Source organism: Serinus canaria, chromosome 7, assembly GCF_022539315.1.
Source record: "Serinus canaria isolate serCan28SL12 chromosome 7, serCan2020, whole genome shotgun sequence".
Classification (NCBI taxonomy): Eukaryota; Metazoa; Chordata; class Aves; order Passeriformes; family Fringillidae; genus Serinus; species Serinus canaria.
The window spans coordinates 257027-278869 of NC_066321.1; the positions used below are offsets into that span (position 1 = coordinate 257027).

The 21843-nt window shown below is 42.2% G+C and overlaps 2 protein-coding genes across 7 annotated transcripts in view; both read right to left on the minus strand.

The window, feature by feature from the left end:
- Positions 1–2074: 2074 nt before the first annotated feature.
- DAPL1 (death associated protein like 1) lies at positions 2075–9615 on the minus strand (the record flags this gene model as incomplete). The annotated part of the gene is made up of 4 exons (XM_009087753.4): positions 2075–2389; positions 3917–3980; positions 5602–5689; positions 9189–9615. Coding segments are annotated over 4 exons (699 nt in total), but the record flags the coding sequence as incomplete, so codon positions are not given.
- A 6758-nt stretch (positions 9616–16373) lies between these two features.
- The window catches only part of PKP4 (plakophilin 4), a 65232-nt gene continuing 59762 nt past the window's right edge, over positions 16374–21843 (minus strand). For all 6 annotated transcript variants that reach the window (XM_050976641.1, XM_050976642.1, XM_050976643.1 and 3 more), the window contains 6 exons: positions 21172–21367; positions 20312–20396; positions 20089–20206; positions 18002–18133; positions 17228–17301; positions 16374–16743 (listed from right to left, as the gene is read on the minus strand). In XM_050976641.1, the coding sequence (XP_050832598.1) occupies positions 16495–16743; positions 17228–17301; positions 18002–18133; positions 20089–20206; positions 20312–20396; positions 21172–21367 (854 nt within the window). In that variant the 3' untranslated portion in view covers positions 16374–16494. The remainder of the gene's footprint in view (positions 16744–17227; positions 17302–18001; positions 18134–20088; positions 20207–20311; positions 20397–21171; positions 21368–21843) is intronic.

Below are 21843 nucleotides of genomic sequence, written 5' to 3' on the forward strand. Positions count from 1 at the left end.
ACTATATGGGAACAGGGACTCACTTGTGCACTAACACCAAAGCCCTGACATTTGTCTGGATCCAGAATAGTGTTTGTCATTTTGAAATCCATCCTGATGAAGCTCATAAATGTGTACTTTTATATACTGGAAAATAATGTGCTTATATGAGAACAGTTTGTGGCTTCATATTGTAGATAACCTTATTGCAGATACAGATAATTATTCTAATGTTTGTGTTCACAATTTCACCAAAATCAATGGGTGGAATTTCGATTATTCAGCTCCTGTCACATTATGTCAGCTATTGCTGTATAATTATATGCTGATTCAAGATCTGCTGCCCATCCTCTGTTGGGATGAATCTCGCTTGAGTAAGAAAATTATTATAGCAGGATGATCTGAAATAACTGCTGAAACAAGCTCAGAAGAATAGACAAAATACTTTGATTACTGTCCATTGTGATGTGGAAAGCACACAAGGGTTGGAACAACCCCAACCACAGGGGTGGTAGGAGGCTTTTCAGATGGTCACTAACCAGCACTACAGGGAGTTTAAATGAGATGTTTTACCTTGTTGTTCTCCTAATACTAACCCTTATTTTGTCTTAATTGTAGCACTATGTATTTGCATTTGGGAAATCATGAAGCAATTGATTTACCTGTCAGCCCCATGATTCCTTTCAGGAAAATATGTGACAGTTCCAAAGAGAGACATGGTATGTATAAGAAGCATCATAAGTATGGAAGTGGGGAACTGATGCATAACAGGAACAAAGTTCCAAATAATAAGACAGAGAACAAAGCAGTTAAGCAACAGGAACAACAGCCACAAGAATGTACAAAACAGAAAATTGATGTGCTAGGTCCTTGAAGGGGAGGGAATAAAAAGATCACACCTTTCTTATTCAGGACCTTATACGATGGGCCAACGAACCCCCAGGTCTGACTGCATCTGTGGTGAGAACTTGCCCTTGCCACGAACTTTCCTCATTAGATCATAATTATAATAGTAAAAGCCACATCCCCAGCTCAGCCCCTCTGCCTACCAAGAGCCCACTGCTCACTGAGCACATACCACGACTTCTTGGGCACTGTACATTGGGACTGAAACAGAGAGAAGCTAACACAACTTAACCATGGAGTGAAGTAAGATCTGCTTGGCCTGAGACTGTAACCTATAGGTGTGCCTGCCTTGGTCTGTCTCCATGCTAGCTCTGACAATTCACCACACAGCACCCCTTTCTGCACACAACTGTAAACAAATGAAAAACCTCCACTCTGTGTGGGGGGGTCAATTTCTTGCACACCAAAAGGGTAAAAGAATCAGTTTTGGGACAATACTCTTCTGCAATCACCACCTTTAAAAAAAAAAAAAAGTCAATTAAATTCTGAGTCAGTGAAGCTCCACAACCAACTCCCAATAGCAGGACAGTATTATCCCCTGGCTCTATCGTCCCTGTCACTCCAAGCAGGTCATGGCTCAAGCACATTGCCTGGACTGGGATTTACACTTGTTCCTCCCCATTTTTAAGCTTGACCCTTCATGATCGTACTACTGCCAGGCAGTGCTAAGTCTCATACACCATTCTACCAAGGCCAAACTCCAGTCATAGCATTCACTGCACCTTGGCTCCTCCCTGCTACCTGCCCTCCAATGCCAAGGGTTCAGCTCCAAGTCAGGTAACTCTTTCATTTATCCACCCAAACCCCAAACAGGTTCAGACTGTTTCTACTCAGTTCTTCCTGCTTGCTGGATCTCTGCAGAGGAGCTGGGTTTTCTTACAGAAAGAAATGCAAGCAAAAAATACTTCTTTCATTGCACAGAAATCCTTCACAGGACTTTGTGAATTACTTACCATGCAGTAAGCCTCAGGCCTGCATTCAGCATGGAAAACCTCAGGCTCAATTGAAAGAAGCCCCATGTCTTTGAGTCATGCTTTCTTAGAATCAAGTTCACATCAGATTTGCTACCATTAAACTAAAAAAACCCCAAAACAACAGGGCTGACAGTTCCCATTCCTTCACTCAAAACTCACACAGTAAGTGAAACTTGGACTTTTTGGCATTGAGTAATTACTACATACCAGTAACACCAGGTTAGACAGAAGCCATGATATTGTAATAAATCCTGAGTACATTTAGTAACTCTTCTTATATTTTATTGTCAGTAACAGAAACACAGCAAGATACAAGGCACACAGTTTTTGAGCACTTCACCACAATGTGCTAAGTGCTATATAGAATAGAAACTCACTTTTGAGTAAACATAAGTTTTTTAATGATTATCTTAACATTTCCGTGGCTGTTGAATAATGTAAATTCTTTTAGGCAGTATGAACTTCTCCAAGGTAGGTTGTGGCTTTTGGTGAGCCACTTGTAATGTTGCTGCATGGATATTGTGGCTCATCTGTAACATTAAAGGGGGGAGAAAAAAGTTGTGATAGAATACAGATTTTTCAGCTATTCTCTTTCTAAATTTTATCCTATTAAAATAGTTTAAAAGGAGCAGTAAAACCTAAACCCAGAAAAAGTTCAAGTGATCAATACACATAACTCATGGTAACTTGGTATATTTAGTTATAATTTCTGTTTTCAAAGTGATATTAGTCTGACTACCTTTAGGGAATTTTTTAGTTTTTTTTCTTCTCTTCTTTAGTAGCTCATAGAATGAGCTTCCAAGATAAGGAAAACACAGCAAATAATCAGTACGCCAGAATTAACAGTAAGTTGAATAAAATTCTTATTTTCCCAAGTTCAAAATCATCATTATTACAGTAGCTAACTATCACATTCTAAAGTAGCAAGGAAGTTTCATATAGTTTCAAGTTTCTGGAAACCAATAGGAAAAAGAAATGGTGGGTCAGAACAGAGGGGATGAGGGCAGGTGGAAGAAAAAGACGATGAATTGTATCTGTTCTCCATTAAAAAGTCTAAACAAAAATTCAAGATTTACAGGCTAAATCTATAAACACAACTGTTGATAAAAGGCTTGTGTTGAAATTATGCAACTGAGCTCTGATGTTTTACTGAGCTCTAGGGATGAGGAACTCTCGTATGCTTCAGAGTCTGAAGACTGTAAGTGTGAAACAAAGAGATAACTGTCATGTCTTCAGATTACCATGCGAACCAAAGACCTGCTTGTGAAATCAGCTCTTCCAAAGGGCAGGTGTAAGTCTGCACCAACAGCCCAATAAGACACAGGACAGGAGCTGTAAGCATGTGATAAACAGAAAGGTCCATCAGCAGCTGTGGGATACAAGATTTTACAGGATCCCATAGTATTCCTAAGGGAGAAGTGAAAAGATGCTCAACCAAATGATGTCAGGCCTCAAATGACACAGCAAGATATGGAGCAGCAGTAGGACATGCAGTGCCTGTTGTCTTGGGGATCACTCCCAGAGCAGGAGACTGGATCACCATCCTGGTGTCCCCTGCACCTGCTGTCACGCCACCCACCTCCCTCAAGTAGCTCTGTATTTTGGCTGGATCCTTGTAGAAGTTGGAGTGATTTCTACAGTGGGATAAAGCACTGAAGACAAGGTTTTGCTCTGCACTGTAATCCCAGCTTGCCCTGACACTTAGATGTCACTGGCAATTCTTCCCCATATTTCACTAAAGCTAATGCACCATGCCACTTTACAAGTAGGACACACCTTGCTGCCTGGCTGTGCTTCTCTGCACAGGTGAGCACAACTACCCAGGGCATGTTGCAGTAACTAGGAGTGGAATCAGAGTAAGGAGAGAAGCCCATGTACTTTTTAGCCATCTAGAAGCTCAGCCACACGACCACTACAGAAATAGGTTATCCCAAGAACATTTAGTGGCAGATTAAACACCTGATACTGCCAGACACAAGTTTGAGGAAATTTCACTTTTTAACATTTTTTCATGTTTAGATTCATAAAGAAACCCTGACTTTTTCTTTCAGACTTACTTTGTTCAGAGCTTCTGCTACCAAGACACCCATATTCTGAGGTTTTGCAAAACTGACAATAGCACTGTAAAGCACAAGAAAAAAATGTTTAGCATTTCCATCTCACAGAAACACACAAGCATTTGTCACTTTCATTTTCCAGACTTAATACAAAACATTTTGCAATATAAATTTAGGGTTTGGAGCTAAATCTTTTCATCATGTTAAAAACTATGTGATATCAAAAAAGGCATGCTGTTTCAGAATGGAACAACAGAAAATCTATGACAGGCTCCAATTTTTATTCAGATATACAAGAAACTGTATATGAAATATCCTTGAATATCTCAAAAAGGATTTTTTTTTGTACACTGTGAAATAACTTCTCAGAAGCTCAGCAGTTATATCCTAATCTACAAAACATTTTCTTGATTCCAATATAGACCCATGAAAAAAATTCACCCTCTTCTTTTGGAGGGTGTTAACTTTCACAGCAACTGTTTGTCAGGCAAGAATTTTTTTTTAACCAGATTATCCTATTAACTTCTCCATATTCCTATGCACCATGTTACCAATATTCCACAAATAAATCTGTGGACATGAAATAATTTACTTCAGCAACAGCAAGAACTTCAGATAGCACATTCTTCTGATGATACCATTATATCCACTGACACATCTGTAGCTTAAAATGGAGTAGGGAAAAATCATTATAAATCCCAAATACCATAAATGTGACTCTTGAAAAAGCAGATATTGCTTTAGTTAAGTTAATGATTCTGTGGATTAGGCAAGACATTTCCTACTGACATTTCAATTCAGCAATTGACAGTTTGCTACACTGACAAATGTTATTTAAGATCTGTTTATACCATTAGTTAACTATGACTATGGAGAAGACAACTGCAAAATTACACCCAGACAATTGGCAACAAGTGAAAATAAAAAGTTTCTAATCCCAGAAGAAAACAACAAAAGAATCAAAAATTTCAGGAACATCACAAGTCATTCAAATTTTACTGTCATACCCTTATATTGGTTAACTTAACTTTTTCCTAAGTGTCATTTAAGAAAAGTGCAGGTATTTAGGAAAAATGTTCAGTCTTTGAAAAAGCTTCAAGAAAGTACTTGTTTTAATGACCAAATAACTGATTGCAGTTATTTTATTCAAACTAGAAGTATGCCTTCATTTTTAGGGCAAAACAGCTTGGTTAACCTTATAAAGTAGCAAACAGCAAAAGCCAAATTAGGTTTTAGATTGAAATAGGGGGTATAGCCTATATAGGAGATAGGACTCTTCCTTGGGGGAGTTGATGTGGGTTTAATTTCCTTCAGAATGTGGACAGCCTAAAGTTAGGCTACTTTAGGCTATTCCTACTTCACTGGAAACTGTTTGACCATTCCTTTATTAGGCACAGTTATGTAATACATTGTTTTAATTTCTGTTCCATAAAACATGACAATAGAGATGAGATTCAGCCTTTGCCTTTCATTGCAAGGCACTTTCCTTGGGTTTTGAAGCAGTTGGGTTTTGGGGGTTTTAAAGTCAAAGCTTATTTCTATATCAGTATCATTTTATCTACAAATTGCACAAGATAGTTTAAGAATTAAACTCTTGTAGAATAAGACTTTTCTTTGTTTTTAAAGACCATTACCTATGATCTTGAACTACGGGGCAGGGGTGAACAGGCCCTGCATTGTAATACCTTGACTTCTCTTTTCCTGGAAGTTTAGCATTTTTCTCAACAGGTCCATTTTCTTGCTTTTTAGACACTCTCATACCTCCAGCTTTAACTGCAAGAAGAAAGTGAAAGGTAAGTAAAAATACCTACAGAACTACATACCACATTTACATACACAAGAAGAGAATACTTTTACCCCAGATAACCATTAACCAGAAATCATCTTTCAGTATTTAGCTCCAAGCTTTATTTGTATGCACACATACACAGGAGTAGCCAAAGAGATGCAGCAAAGGCTTCAAAATTCTGCGTCATGGCAGACAGAAATCAACTTCCAGATACCATAAATCAAGAAATCAGAGTGGTTTCAGGTGCCACTAACTATATTAAACCTTAACACCTTACTATGTTAATATTCTTCCCCAGAAACTATTACATCTCCAATTTGTATTTCAAAAACAAAAAAGAAAACCACCATCTGAACACTTTCAGGTTTTTGAACAACGTGACTAACAGCAGTAAGGGCTTCATGATCAGTTCAGGATATTCCAGAATAAATTTATTAATGCAGACAAAAACCAGATGTATAGTCATCTTGTACTTGCGTTCCAACATGTTTAATTATATTTTATTAATGTATCTGCCAATCACAAAACCAATTAGTACTAATTAAGCTACAGGCGACCTAACAACAACAATTTAAGTTCTGAGGCATGTCTGAAAACTGAATTCTGAACAAAGAACACATAAAGTTATCTAAAACATTCTCTTGAAAGAAATACTTTCTCCCTCTTCAAGAGAGCATTTTAAGTTTTAAAACTGTAAGAAAGAAAGAACAACCTTAGTGTTCTTTTCTCATCCTATTTAGCAGGTTGCTTCACTTTTCAGCAAGACTCCTATTCTGATTGTGAATAATTAAGGCTAGAGTTTTAATTTGAGGGAGGGAGAGAATAGGGAAAGGTTTCTAGAATTACTCAACTAGCTAGCATGAGAAATGCATTTGTATCCATCTGTAACTAATGCCCATTTTCTACCAAATCTGACTCCTGACCTTTTATTTCCTGGTTGTAGGTTTAATTTTAGAAACAAAAATTTTTCCTCAGTCATGTCCAAGGCAGCACTATAAGATCAGAGTTATGCTATAGCTAGACTTGGCTTTTCTTCTGTTCCTAAAATGACATCCATAAAGTTAATGATACTACTGCATAAGCAGCAAATTCTTTGCCCAGCCATCTTACAGCTGCAAATGCACCAGAGACCTAGACTGAACCTAGTCCTTCTGGCAGCTTAACTGCAAAATTAAAAGCATCCGAAATGGAAGTTTCAACCGTTTGTTTCCAAGTATCTACCAGTAAGGAGATTTGAGACTCTAAAAACCATCAGCACACAAGGTGTGACACTCTTCCTTGTCTTTGAGGCATCTTCAAACTAGAATGACAAACCATGTTAAAAAAAACCCAACCCAAACCAAAAAACTACAAACCAAATATCAACAACAAACCAGACCACACAGGAAAAAAAAAAAAAAAAAAAAAAAAAAAAGCCTTGGCATCTTTCAAGATCTCAGAGATCTTCTCAACATAATTTCTCTTTATGTAAGTTTATCCAGAATACTAACACAAGTTATTATCCCAAATGTTCTCCCACACATTGATAGGCTCTTGTCTTTTTAGGAACCAGTCAAACCACAATCAGGAAAACCACTAAAATTTTGGAATTAGGTAAAAAAAAAAAAAAAAGGTAACTGAACCTAGACCTGCAACTTTTGGTTTGGGACCTTCTCTCACATGCAGGATTGGCAATTTCTAGATACAAGCATTGTTTTTAGTTTTAATTTAGCAGGGCAAGGAGATCCAGACAGAAGCAGACATTTTAACACTAAGAGGCTTTCACAAAGCACAAGGGGAGCTAGACAAGGAGGAGAGAAATGCTCAACATGGGAAGAGATACTGAAACATGGACAGTCTGGAATTGTGTCTATTACCACTAGGCCCACAAAACAATGTTATCTGGAGTGATTAAAAATAATCCGTGTTCCTTTCCATCTCTGCACTGACTTGAAACTAGCCACTAGGAATTGCTGTCCCACCTGTGCACACACATCCCTGGTGGGGGAAGGGTTAAACACAGATGCATCTGGGATGCACCACAAAGCTGTTTTGTAATTTGCTTTCCAAAGCAATAGAGGGGTGTGGCAAACTTTTAATACAGAGTTCCATTTTTTGATTTTTATAAGTGACCTGTTAGCCATGTAATCTAACAGTGAAGTGACAAAATCTTTACTAATTTCCATTTTTAAAAGATCATGTATTTTTTAAATAAAACAAGAAAGTAAGGAGGCACACTCCTTTTTATGCTCCCCTCTCAAAAAAAAACCCCAAAACTAACCAACAACAACAACAAAAAAAATCCCAAACAACAAAACAACATAAAAAAAAAACCCAAGTGAAAACAAAGACAGCTTGGCTGAATACTGGTCAGAATAAACCACTTACTCTGCTACCTCCACCCCTCGGCCAAGCTGGTCCCCACTGCAGTCACACATAAGCTTCACCAAGACTTACTTAGAGACTTGCAAGTGTACGGGTTGCGGAATACTATAATGCAAGTTTAGAATGACCAGTACCTGCTCCAGGTCACTGACTGCAGTGGTTTAAAGCCCCTTTCAGGTACAGCTAGCTCAACTGTTCCTGCCACACACACAAAAGTCCAGGAATGGACCAGAGACTAGATGAAAAAATTATTTACATCCCAAATTCATGTAAAAGTATGCTAAAAAACCTCCAAACAAAAACATATTTCCAGGAAAACAAAACTGTTCTATGGGGTACAGGGAGACAAACAAGTATGTGCTCCTCAGGCACTAACTGCTCCTAATAAACCGAGGGGAAGTCCCAACTGGTTTAAAGCCTTGTAGCGACTGTTCCTCCAGTATCAAAGGCTGAGCCTGCAGAGACTGTCCTTGCAGTGACTATCTCCCAGCTCCAAGGGCTGAGCCTGCAGCATCTCCGCGTGTGCCCCAGAACAGGCACACAGGGACACAGTTCACGCACTGGTGTGTTTGAACAGCTCCGCTCAGCTCCTGGGATGGCTCAGGAGCTGCTCACACTGTACGCATTTACACGCTCCCCTGACAAACACAGGCGCTACTACACTCGCCACGACATCTTTAAAATCCCGGTACTACATCGTTAGAGTCGCCACACAGGCAGAGCGGCCGCTGGAACAGCAGGCTCGAAGGCTTCCTCACAGAGAGATCTATCTCTGTGAGGTGGGGCGGGGGGGGAAGTAAATTCTTCACCTTACTACAGGAGGAGAGGGATACGGCTGCAGCATTAAACACAGATATTGAATATGGACACCCATTTCTCTCGCTATCCCTCAATAACGCCCGATCACCGAGCGGCGCCAGCCGCACACCCGCCGACCGAGCGCACCCATGATGGGACGGCTGCGGGACCTGCTGGGGAGAGCGGGCCCCGCACCATAGACTCGCCTCCACAATTCCCGGTCCCATTTGGCCGCTCCTCTCCGCGGAGGAGCTGCATCTGTGTGGGACGGTGCGGCGGGAGAGCCCGTCACACCGCGCCCGGAGCGGCCCTGGCCCCTACCTGCGGGAGGGCGCCGGCCCGGTGGGACACTCTTCCTCAGCGCCATGGCGGAACCGGGAGCGCCGGGAACCAAGCGGGGCAGGCCGGGGCAGGACCACGGAACGGCGCAGGGAACGCACACCGACTCAAGCGGCAGCGGCTTCTGCGGTTCGGAGCGGTTGGGGTGGGGCGGGGCGGGGCTGTGAGAGAGGGGGGCGGTGTGAGGGACGGTACGAAGTCGATAGTGAGGAGAGGGAAGCGCTGCGAAAGGAGGTGTGAGAGGCGGAGCGGTGTGAGAGGCGGTGAGCGGCGAGAGGGCAGGTGAGGGAGGCCGGGAGCGGCGTGAGAGGCGGGGAGCGGAGTGAGAGGCGGGGAGAGGGGCGGGGAGCGCCGTCAGGGCGGAGTGAGAGGCGGGGAGCGGCGTGAGGGGCGGTGTGAGGGGCGGTGTGAGGGGCGGTGTGAGGGGCGGTGTGAGGGGCGGGGAGAGGGGCGGTGTGCAGCGTCAGGGAGCGGCGTGAGGGAGCGGCGTGAGGGGCGGGACTTTTAAAAACGTTGCTAAAGATTCAAAGAACTTGATTTAGTGAGGTAAATCTTGCCCTCTTCAATCAGTAGTATCTGCTTGAGACAAGCAAAACAATGCCCTCTTTTAAAAAATCCGTTGCCATAATAAACATTGAAGTCTTACATAACGTATTAGAAACATAAAAAACTGAAAGTAGATACAGCTAATCTGGAATTATTTACTGTATAAACTCCTCAACATTTTCGTTTTCGGTATTTAAAATTACCAAGGGAAAAAAAAGAAGGAATTATCTTTTAATGTTTACTATCTATGTTGTAAATTATACTGCGGATGAAGAAATCTTCATGGCAATTTGTCAGTTTCTTGAAGCTGTCATGGCTGTAAGATTTTGTATCACTGTACTGGTCCCGCCGGCTCTCCAGAAGCGTGTGGCAGGTGTGGGGTAGAAGATGCATCCCACGGCGTTCCTACAGCGTTCGGAAGGGATGTGTGCGTGCCCCGGGGAGGGAGAGTGGGGCAGCGCCCGAGCACGGCCGGCACCGGCTCTGCACCGGCTCTGCACCGGCTCTGCACCGGCTCTGCTCCGGCTCTGCACCGGCTCTGCTCCGGCTCTGCTCCGGCTCTGCTCCGGCTCTGCACCGGCTCTGCTCCGGCTCTGCACCGGCTCTGCTCCGGCTCTGCTCCGGCTCTGCTCCGGCTCTGCTCCGGCTCTGCTCCGGCTCTGCACCGGCTCTGCTCCGGCTCTGCTCCGGCTCTGCACCGGCTCTGCACCGGCTCTGCTCCGGCTCTGCTCCGGCTCTGCACCGGCTCTGCACCGGCTCTGCTCCGGCTCTGCTGCTGCGCGCTGCCCGGGGGCCGGAGAGGCGCTGCGGGCACGCTGCTCGCCCTGCCCGCCGAGGGAGGGCGGCCCTGCCGCGGGCTGGGCTGGGCTGCAGGCGGCTGCTGGAACCATCGTGCAGAATGTCAAAAAGATTTTCCTAGATTGCTGTAAACATCTTCTGCTCTGCGGTGCTAAAGCATTTAATCACAAATATTTGCTCTTTTAGAGATTCTGAAAGCAAAACACGAAAGAAGAAAAAAAAAAAGTTAGTCTCATGATTTCTTTGGAATTGTCTTATTATTGGATATCAATGATTAAAAAAAAAGGAGAGAGAGGGAATGTAAAAATAGGATGTGATTAAGTGGAATCTGAAGAAGGGGGAAATGAAGTAAAAAAAATGGAAGAGAAAATAGACTAAGAAACCAGTAGGTATTTATAGCACAACAGCCGCCTTATGAGTGACTACTGATGGCTTGGATCTTTAAAGCAGAAAAATTGAAAGGACATCCAGTCTAAACTAGATCTCTCTGATATTTAATTCTGTATGTATGAGGCAGGAAATAGTTTTGAAATGCAGCAATTTCCTCCCTAGAAAAGCAACTTACTTTGCAAATATTAAAGTTGATAGTGCTGCATGTCTCTGCCCATAAGCATTTAACCTGAAGTGGATGATGGCAATTTTGATTGGGGAAACAAATTCTTTCAGGTAAAATGATCTGCAGGAGAGAGAACAAAAGAACCCTTCTCTGAAGTACTTGGCCGGGAGTAAGGGTTTTTGATATTCATGTTTCTCTGCCTCAGCAGAGAAATTGTGATTTTTTCAGTTTGTTTACCTGAGCTGTTTGTTACTGCACAGATTTGATAGGTGAAATTTCATTACTTACCACATAAGGCAGTCATGTAGTACAGCTTTGGTGTGCTGCCTAAAGCATTAATAAGGATAAGGTTTAGTGCCATTGTACATCTCTTCTAGGAATTCTTGGGACAAGCATGGGAACTTGGTTTAAATAAGAAATTTTAAGTTCATGTTGACTTCTTACCATATTAAATAAATTATACCATTTCTTTTTTTCTTTTCCTTCCACCCTCTTTACTTCATTTCCTTTGTCACTTGGTATATCTTTAAACCAGAAGCTGTTGTGAAGTAAAACCGTATTTATATAGTACTTTTTGGAGCACCTTATTCTTGACAGGCAGCCCTTGGCACTACCTCAACAATGCCACTGTGCCAGCTTAGATTTGTAAACCTGATTTTATGTAATGATTTCATTTATTTAGACTTTTTTCTGTTTTCATTTATACTTTTTACCTGTTGGAAATTGTTAGACTGGTTTGTCTGGTTGATAAGAATCAGCAAGAGAATAATCCTTCTGTGACCATGGGATAGTGCAGTTGAAATCTCTTGCTTTTCCTGCCATCCTCAGTCCCATTTCCTGATCACATAAATACCAAACTTCAGAGATGTTCATCTGATGCTGGGGATAGATTTATTTTTATTATAGTAATTTGTGAATGACTGAATAAAAATGAGTTTATATTGTAATGGTTCTATGTATTTTCAGAATGTGGGTTTTTTCCATAACAGAGGCAGATGTGGGAAAGCCTGGGGACAGACACAGAATTTTAACTGTGATAGAGAGACAATAGTAATTTAAATTTTCCTGAGTGGTGCTCTCAGCATCTCTCAAATTCTTGGAAATTTCTCCTTTATAATCTATGTGCTACAGGCAGGTTATTAGCTGATTGCAAAGTTTGAAAAGTCACTTGTCGGGAACAAAAATCACTATGCTCCCAAGCAGACTGTCTGTTCTAATCCAGCTAACAGCTATTAGCATAATTACACCAGTGTCTTGGGATGACAACCAGACATAGCCCACATCTAAAACAAACAGTTAGCACGCAGACATATGGAATACCTTCCTCATGTGTCATATTTTAAATCACATCTCTGTTGTTAAGATCTATTGCTCATGACTCTACAGTATTTTCCCTTCTCTGTCTTATTTCCAGTATTGCTTGTTTTCAAATGTCAGAATTACTAAATTGTGGCTACTGATACAAACTGATACTTGTTTTATATCTGGCAACTGAATGGAGAAATACTACTGTTTTCTTAAAATCGGTGACAGGTAGGCAATACCTTTTTCAGATGAGTCAATATAGCTGGTTTTAGATGCTCCAGGAGCCCAGTGGAGACAACAAATATCCTGGGGCAGGTATATAGTGCTTTTTTTGTTTATCATGCTTTAATTTCCCCCAACCTTGGTTTTATTTTCTGTTCAGCACAAAGTTAATAATGTTAGAGAGATCATTTGTGTTAAGCGTCTAAAGCAAGAAGTAAAGACAGAGATGTTTTCAGTGGGGTTTGTATTGATATAATTGTTCACTAGTGCATGTAGTATATAATTGATAAAATCTGGAGGGTAAGTCTGGCTTCACATCTGTAAAGTTTGCCTGTTTCTTGTAGGAAACCTGACAAGTTCAGGTCTTGGTTCTGATCTGGATGCTGGTTGATTCTCAGACCACAAGAGAAAAAGAAGTCTCCAGGCTGGAAGGTACTGGAAGGTAAAGGGCAACATCATTAAGCAGAGGAACCTTACTGGCTAATTTTAATCACAGATTTTTTTTTTTTTTCTTTTACCCACAGAAGGACTAAAAAGATATGCCTTTGTCATCACATGTTTTATCCACCTAAACGCCCATGTTTAAAAAGTATTACTGGGCAGTGGAATAAGTGAGTGAATTCTAAAGAATTAGGTTGCAACACACAGACAGAGGCCTTTGGAATTTCATCTTCATGGAGATCAGTTTCTTCTCAGAGTGCGATTGTTTTTTGCCAGAGAATAGGCAGAAAGTTCATTCCACAATCCTTCTGACTTTGAGAGCTAGCTGAAAATCAGCACATTACATATCCTGCTACTTGTCTTATTCTTTTACACACGATTCATATAATGTGGGACAGAGCAGAAGGTGATGTTTCATACAATAGAACGGTATGTATATAACAGTATTTACTAATATCTGGGGTGCCTTGAAGCAGTAAGGATATGGTGCCTGATACCATTGGCCTGCTCTAGGACTACCGTTAGAACCAGCTGACCCTGACAAGCTGATCCAGCCCTTTGGATACCTGCAGAAATGCTACTGCTGCAGTTTCCCCAAGGGGCGCCTGCTTTGTTTTACACAGCTCTATCAATTTCTACTGGCGTGACAATGAGTCCACTATGGCTGCACACTAAATCTTCAGTGACATGGCTCACACAAACAATTAAGACAACAGTTATCCCTTGTTCGTGGAATGTAGTTAAAAAAAATAGAGTGAAATTGAAAAATAAAATTGAGGAATTAATCACATTGAGACAAGCTCTACCGGGGGATGTGAGGACAAGTATCAGAACAGGAATACTTACTGGAGTTTTAAAAGGAGAATACCACAGTTTATTCAGAGATACCATCACACATACCTGCCCCTTCCATTGTTGAACATATGTTATACTCAGCTTTTGGTTCTTTCTATGTTCATAGCATTTCTTTCTGTTCAAATCATATGAAAAGTTAATTCAACTCCTACACATTATTTAAAGATTTAGGGACTGCTGACACAGAATAAGGGCAGGCAAGTTAATGTGGACAACTGAAATGTTGCTTGTAGCCCTTCCAAACACAGCCCAGGATTCAGCATAGCAGTGTTCCCTGGGCAGGTGTGCTAGTAAAAGGCAAAATTAGAAAGTTCTTGCTCCTGTATTTAGTCTATAAAGTGGTGTAAAAGAATGTGACAGGTGTGGCAGCAGAATAACCAGCAAGGCCAGGAGAGCTGCCTGTCCAACCACCCATGCCACTTGTGTGCAGGGCACCATCCAGCCATGGGCAGAAACAAGGTCTGCCTTCCTTTTTGTCTAATTGTAATGTAATTACCAACTCTACTCTGAACTAAAAAGCCATTAACCAAGCCAAATAAATATTACTTTTTTTTGATGGGGTTAAAACCTTAATAAGAGCAAAAAGAAAACGCAATATTTTTTGAAAATGCATGCATTTTTAACTAGTGAATGCCCTGTAAGTTGTATCCATCTCAATACAAAATATTTAGAATCTCCAATGAAGTAGTGATGTCTTGGATAACAGAACTCATGAATATCACTTTGATGCTAATTGTGAGCAAATGAAGAACCTTTCTGCTGATTTCTGCCTTCAGGCAGACAGTCACTCATCCCTCCTCCATGGCAGTGTTTGGAGAGGTTTCCAAGTGGGGCAGCCAGCACGGAGTCCTTCCCTCACCTCTACCTGATGGCCACAAATGAATCCCTGCACTCTGTGATGGGAAATGACCAACCTTCCAGCACGCCTCAGTGACAGCTTTCCCCTTGTGCCTGTGGTTGTTGATGGCTACAGGAATCTACTTGTAGCTACAAAGTCACTTTTGCCTTGTTTTTCAAAAAGATTATTCATGTTTATGTTACCTTTCGTGAGTGTTAGTCTTTGATACAGTAATGCAAATGAAGAATGAATGCTTGAGTACTGTCCTCGGCTGAGATGGACTCTCTTCAGTCTGTTTACTCTGATGGAAGAACTCATTAGCCTTTTCCCAGTGTTCTCCCATCCTTCTTCAGCATACTGGAAACCCTAAAAACCCAAGAAAAATGCAGTGATGTGGAGCAATAATGGTGGTTTCAGACAGGGTAGAGGTAACAGACTGTACAGCACAGGAAAGTTTGTGATTTAGCTATTTAAAATAATCAAACATATTTATTAGAAAGAAATCCAAGCAGACTAGTCAGAAGGGAGACCATCATTTCTAGGACAGCAAGATGACCTCAATTTCTTTGTGAGAGTAAGGGGAGGGGTAGAGGAGTGATGGAAAGAAAAAAGGCTAGAGTTCTGAAGTATCTTGGATTGCTAATACCAAAAGTAAAAACACAAGTCTGAGGAATTGTGGTAGGAAGGTGCTGGATTTAGCACTTTGGACCACCAGCCTGACACATTCAGGACATTTTCACTGGAGAGAGCTGGGAAAATGGCCCAAATGTTTTGATATGTTTAACCTGCTTAAGAACATGCAATTAGACTTAATTTTCATGGTATTTGTTTCTGAATATCACACAGAGAAAATAATAAGAAAAAAATGAACAGGGAACAGCTTTCCATGGATGAGACTTCCATATTTATTGTTATTCCATGTGCATAGAAAATGGCAGTGAAGTTCCTTATGAAATAGGCAAGGAATGGGAGAGATGTGGATATACTGGACTAGACTTTGTGCTTCAAATTTACACTATTCATTTTTTAAAATTTGGGCTATTTTCCTCTTAGAATTCACAACACTTTCTTGGTTTTGGTTTTTTTTTTTTTTTTTTGTTTTTTTTTTTTTTTTTTTTTTGTGCATGATGTTTCAAATTCCTTTTCCAATGACACACTGCATTACAAATGGATGGCACTTGAGACCAATGTGGCATTTCCATATTTACACCAACAAAGAAATTTACATGACGCAGTAGCATACAATCCTGACATTCAGTAATAGCAATAAAACAAGGGCAGCCATTGGACTTTTTCTGTACAAACTATCAGAACAAGACTTTTATTCACATAAAAAAATTGGCTTTAATTTGCTCTGACCTACACACTTTCCAAATTCATCATACTCAATTCTCAAACCTTTCATCACATCACCCACACCCTCACCAGACTACAGGAGCTACAAGTAATGATACCTAACACCTAAGCAGAGCAAAACCATCCCTGCCAGCTTTTTCTCCTGACAATTCCTCACTCAAAAAAACCCCCCAAAAACCAAAAACAAACAAAAAAAAAAACCAATCCCAAAACCAAGCTGCCCCCTCACCCCCCCCCCCCCCCCCCCCCACCAAAAATCATCCTTTTTCCTTCTTTTCTTTCACTTTCTTATTTCTTAACCAAAACAACACAGGGCCATTCCAGTCCTTCTCAAGCCAGACAAGAAGCACACTGGGTTTTTCTCTCTGGTGCTACACCCAGGAGTCAGGAGAGCCTGGGTACTGTTCTGCTCGGTAAGAAGATCGTCTGGTGGAATAAAAGTCTACATAATTGGTGGTTGATTTTAGTCCATACTGTGTTGAATAATCTGAAGTAGCAGGAAAGTGAACTCGATCGTCAAAGTAAGGGTCCTCGTAGCTGTGTGGGGACTGCAGGTACAACCGATAGGCATCGTAGTTTTTCCTGGTGGTATCTTCTTGGCTGTAGTACAATTGCTGATGCTGTTGGTAAAATGATATCAAAATAAATTTTCAAAAATATAATTAGCAGAGAAAATACTTTACCCAAGTGCAGCTCTACCCATGACAGTAATGCAGGTTCCAAATCTCCATGAAATGTACCCAGGGAAATGGAGGAAATGCCCCTGAGTTTGCTTTGTGTCTCCTCCGACATCACTTGAAGGGAGTAACTCCAAAAGTGCACAATTTTCGAGCTCAAGTACAGTAAGTACAGAACCTGGCCATACCTACCAAAACCAGCCCAAACCCAACTTGAGTCAGAAAAGAGGTCTCAGATCCCACTGTAAGAAGGTGCTAAAACACATGACTCATATGGAACCAGCCAAGCTCCAGCAGCCCTGAGGCCCTGCCAGCTCAGGGCACTGAGCCAGGTTGGTGGGAATGGGGCATGTGCCCAGAGCCCCAGGCTTAGCCCCTCCTGCTGGGCCTGGGCAGCAGCGCTACCCGAACACACCTCTGGGCTCACCTGCAGCCGCCGGTTCTGTTCTCTCGCTGGTGAGGAATAGGAACTGATGTAAATTGGTGAAGCTTTGCTAGAACCTGGGAGAAAAAGGTTTAATGCATAACTTCAGTCTTTATTAATTCAGCCGTAAGTCTATTGGTTTTTATCTTGCCTTTTATGTAGCACCCATACTATTAAATCTGCAGATTTCAGTACCTGCTAATGATACAATGTAATATCAGAATGAAGGCAAATGTCCTTCAGCAGCATTTACAGCAAAGCCAGGAGGCTTATGTTGCTGTTTCTCATATTACAGACTGAAAATCTTTAAAGCAAGGAGTTTCCTTCTCTTTAGTCACTGTCATCTATTGTTTTGCTACTGTGTGACATAGAAAGAAGGAAAAGAGATCAGAGAAAAATGAAATCTTGATATGATTTAGTAATATAATAATATACAACTGCACATTAAGATTTATAACATCATCATTATAATATAATGTTCATAATGATACAATTTTCTGCACTAGTATTTTAAATAAAAATAAGAATTACAACTGCCTCTCACCTCCTCCAGTATAGAAAGGGATCTGTGTTTACTCTGGTACTGGGCATTTTTACAGAGAACAGCAGAGCTGGTGACATCCTGCCCTGTGCCACAGCCAGGGAATACAAAGAATGGAAAGGGAAAGCAGCAGCTGGCAGCGACCGGCCCACTAATGCAGTAGTCTGTGTACAACTGTGAACTCTTCCCACAAGGGATAGTTCCCTGTTCCAGAAGATTCTGAGCTGGTCTCTTACCAGTGTAGATGTCTTTATGTGCAATGACATCGCCCTGGCTACTGTAATACTGCATAGAAGGGTGTGTCCTGTCGTACTCGGAGCGAGGCTCTCTGATTCCCAACAAAGCCGGGGACGAGGACGTGCTGCCAACTGACGGGAAAAGAGAGGTTCTCAACATTGACAACAAAAGCCTTTTGCACAGCCAGACTTCCTCACCACTCCCTGCTGCAAGTGCTCACTACCAGGGGGTGGGTAAGGACAGAACAGCCGGAGCTATTCCTAGAGCTGCCAGAAAGGTACCAGAGACTGCAGGGGGAAGTCACTGCTCTGTGGTGCTCACAGGCAGACAGAGGGCTTTTGTGACACTCACAGCCCAGATCTGGGACCTTATCATGCTAGGACATCACCTGTGTAGAGGCAGAAGATGACACTCTGCTAATGGTGATGGTTTATCTAAGTTATACTTAAACACAATACTTAAGGCCACCCTGTCACTTGTCCAACCTACCTGGCCTCAGTGACCTCTGCAGACACAGGTGAGTCTTGGGCATGGTATGGTCTGGGAGGCCAATGGCCATGGGATCCCAGCAAGGGATCACGTGTTCATAAATAAGCAGCTGAATCTCAACTGCTGTTGTAAGAAGTTTGTTCTGCTAAATCCTCCCTGGTCTACATATCCCTTGGGCTTTGCTGGCTCAGAAAGACTCCAGCAATGGGAGTAAAATTGTTAAAAACAATTTCTGTAAATTTTGCTTCAAAATATTAGTTCAATGATAATCTTCCACCACTGATGTGTCTGTTACATCATAGCTCAGAATTCTGTGTCATTATGGATAGTTTAATTACTGGTATTTTCCTGGTACATTCATGGCTAAATATGCTATGTTCTTAAAAATCTGACATGGGTCAACATAATGTGTTTTAATGATGAAGTGACTGAAACAAGAACAACTGTTTCAGGCCAAGTGTATCTGTTCCAACAGGCATCTGCTGTGCTCAGCATGATGCTGCACAGTCCCTCTGGGGATGTGGGCCTTTCACCAACTTCCACTGACTCCCTTGGGCTTGGCTGTGCTCTAGAGCAGAAAAGCAGACACTTCCTATTAGGAATTTTTACTAAACACTCTTTGAAATACAGCATCCTCTGAATATTAAATTAGAGCTGCTCATCTACTTCCTACTTGTCATTCAAAGAACTGGAGTAACACTGTTGTTCTGCTGGTGTATCCTGGAATAGAAAGTGCCAAGATAGAAATCTGACAGTTGGTGTCAGAATATCTTTTTACACTTGGGTAGAATCCTGTCATTCCCTGAGCATAAGCTGTATTGGCTTTCTTGGTGGGTGAGAGGAACTCTGGCACAAATGCCACAACAGGTTTACTGCTTGTAGGAAAACAAATCCTTGGAGTCCTTGTTTTTCAAGTCAACCATGTCATAAAGGAATGTGTGGGGGTTGTTACTTTTATGTAAAGACGTAATTAAAGAAGAGTGTTGTAGGAACTGGTCACTAATTTTAGCAGTCACAGTAGGTAGGTATTTCTCAGTATTAACAGAGATCTGCTCTAGATAGCTTCTAGAAGAGTAAATTGGGTGAAATAAAATGCCATATGATAACAAAATAGAAGGCTTCAGGTAGGTTTTGTATCAGCTGTCTTGAAGATCTAAATCCTAGCATTGAACACATTGAAGGAACAAAGGTGAAAAATAAACAAGGAGGAGTCAGAAAAGTAAGGTTTTAGGGTTTGGTTGCTCGTTCTTACAGAACATGACATAGTTGGGAATGAAAATGAGCTCCCCACAGTGGGTGTGCTGCTGTTTATGCTGCCAGGTCCCCATGTTCCATGAGGCCACTCCACAATCCCCACACAGAGCAGGAGGAGTGGCTTTGAACGGGGCAATGGTTGGTAACAATGTCCAGCTCTATTCATTGAGGATTTCAGTTTGCAGGAACAATTCAGGGAGCCTCAGAGCATGTGAAGTACTTTGCTCAAACACCAAGGAGCAACAGCCTGACCTCTGTGTCTTAAATGGGATTAGTACCAAACTGAGAGCTGTTTGAGTTAAAAACATGGGACAGCAGGTCCCCTTCACCCTCCCTGACTGACCTGACTGCATGACAGGTGACATCTGCTGATTGGCTGTGGATAGAGAAGGATGGGATTTGAACCTCTCTCGTTCCAGCGTTGATACTGGTGTAATAAAGTGACTTTGATTCCATCCATCCTATGGAGTGGCAAAAAGAAAAACATCAGAATAAGGTGCAAGTTATAAATAAATAAGGAGTTTTTGTGGCACCATTTTCCAGTGTAAGCTAATTTTACAATTTACCTTTTTGTAAATGCTCCGGAGGTCTCGGTACTGCCACAGTGTGTTCAGTACCTGGGCCGCTGCCTTGACAACCTTCAGTGAGGACCTGAGGAGGTGAAAAATTTGGCAGTGTTAGAAAGCCACTGAATTCCACTTCAAAAGAAAGTGTTCCTGAGCTTTGTAACAGCCTGAACCTGCTGCCGTGGGGCAAACCAGACCCTGCATCACCAGCGTGAGCACAGCCAGGCCAGCAGCCTCACCACAGATGAGGCTCCTGCTGCCCCATCCACCAGCCACAGGGGCCTTCTGCTGCTGACCCACCACGTGCTCACAGGTTTCATTTCCACTAGACAACCATGGTGCCAGCAGAGAAATGTCTCACGGCCTCTCTCTGGAGCCCTGATACAGTGGGCAGGACCAGCTCTCCTCAGCCAGCACTTGCTTGGCAATGCTGTTTGAGGGCATTCCCCTGGCCACATTCTCCTTCCACTGACCAAAGGACAACACTAGGTACAATTCATAGTTGCCAGGATACATCCTGACAAAGGTGCCCACAGGGTCTGACTTGGAAAAGCTCCAAATATTTTATTAATCTTGTAGGTGTTGAAGAGGTAACTGGCTAACTCATTGAACCTGAACAGGTCCCATGACCATGGTTACTGGGAGCAGCTGTACAAGCCTCCAGAACCCTGGGACAGAGAACACTGCCCCAAGACGGTGGTACCAGTGCCTCCTCCCTCCCAGTGAGACTCCAGCTGACAGCTCCTCAGACCCAGACTGCAAAGGCAGGTCTTTTTTTCACTCCAAAAAGCATTTCCGACATTCTTAAGCATTTTAAATGGAGACAAAAAACTCAGGTATGATCTTTGCTGCCTACTTGCCTGTCGCCTCTTCCCTTTGTTATGTTGACCAGCTTCTCTATCCCACCAGTGTCAGCAAGGGCCTTGGCATTCTCCATGTTCTTGCTGGTGACCTCGTGCAGGGCGCAGCAGATGGCGGCCACCGTCTCGTCTGACAGGATGCTCGGCCCATTGCCTCCTGGCAGCCGATTGACCAGGTCTCGCATCGCATATTTACCTGGAAACACACACCCACAGAACCAGGTCAAAACCAAGGTTCGGTCCTTCAGGCTGGAAATTGCAGTACTCGGCATAAAACTGCAGCTGAAGGCAGTGAGAGGCAGCACAGTACCAAAACCTGCCAAGAATTTGCATTTTACACAGAGCCCAGGGAGACGACATGACAATTTTTGAATTTTTTTTTCCTTTTAGCTTAAAAGTGTGAGAAGCTGGACTTTGCACTAAAAGAGGAACAATTTTAAACAAGAATTATTTGGAGAAAGAAGAATTGTTCAAGGAAAAATGTTAGGCTACTCATTATGATTGACAGAGCAATGCATATTGCTGGGCTTCATCAATCCTTACAGTAACTGGAAATTCTTTCTTCTGGATGTTCTGTACACCTTGTTTGCTACCCGTCAGTGCTCAGCTCTGTCAGGCTCCAGTTGCTGACTGATGCCAAAGATAAGCTGCACACAAGGGACAGTAACTAAG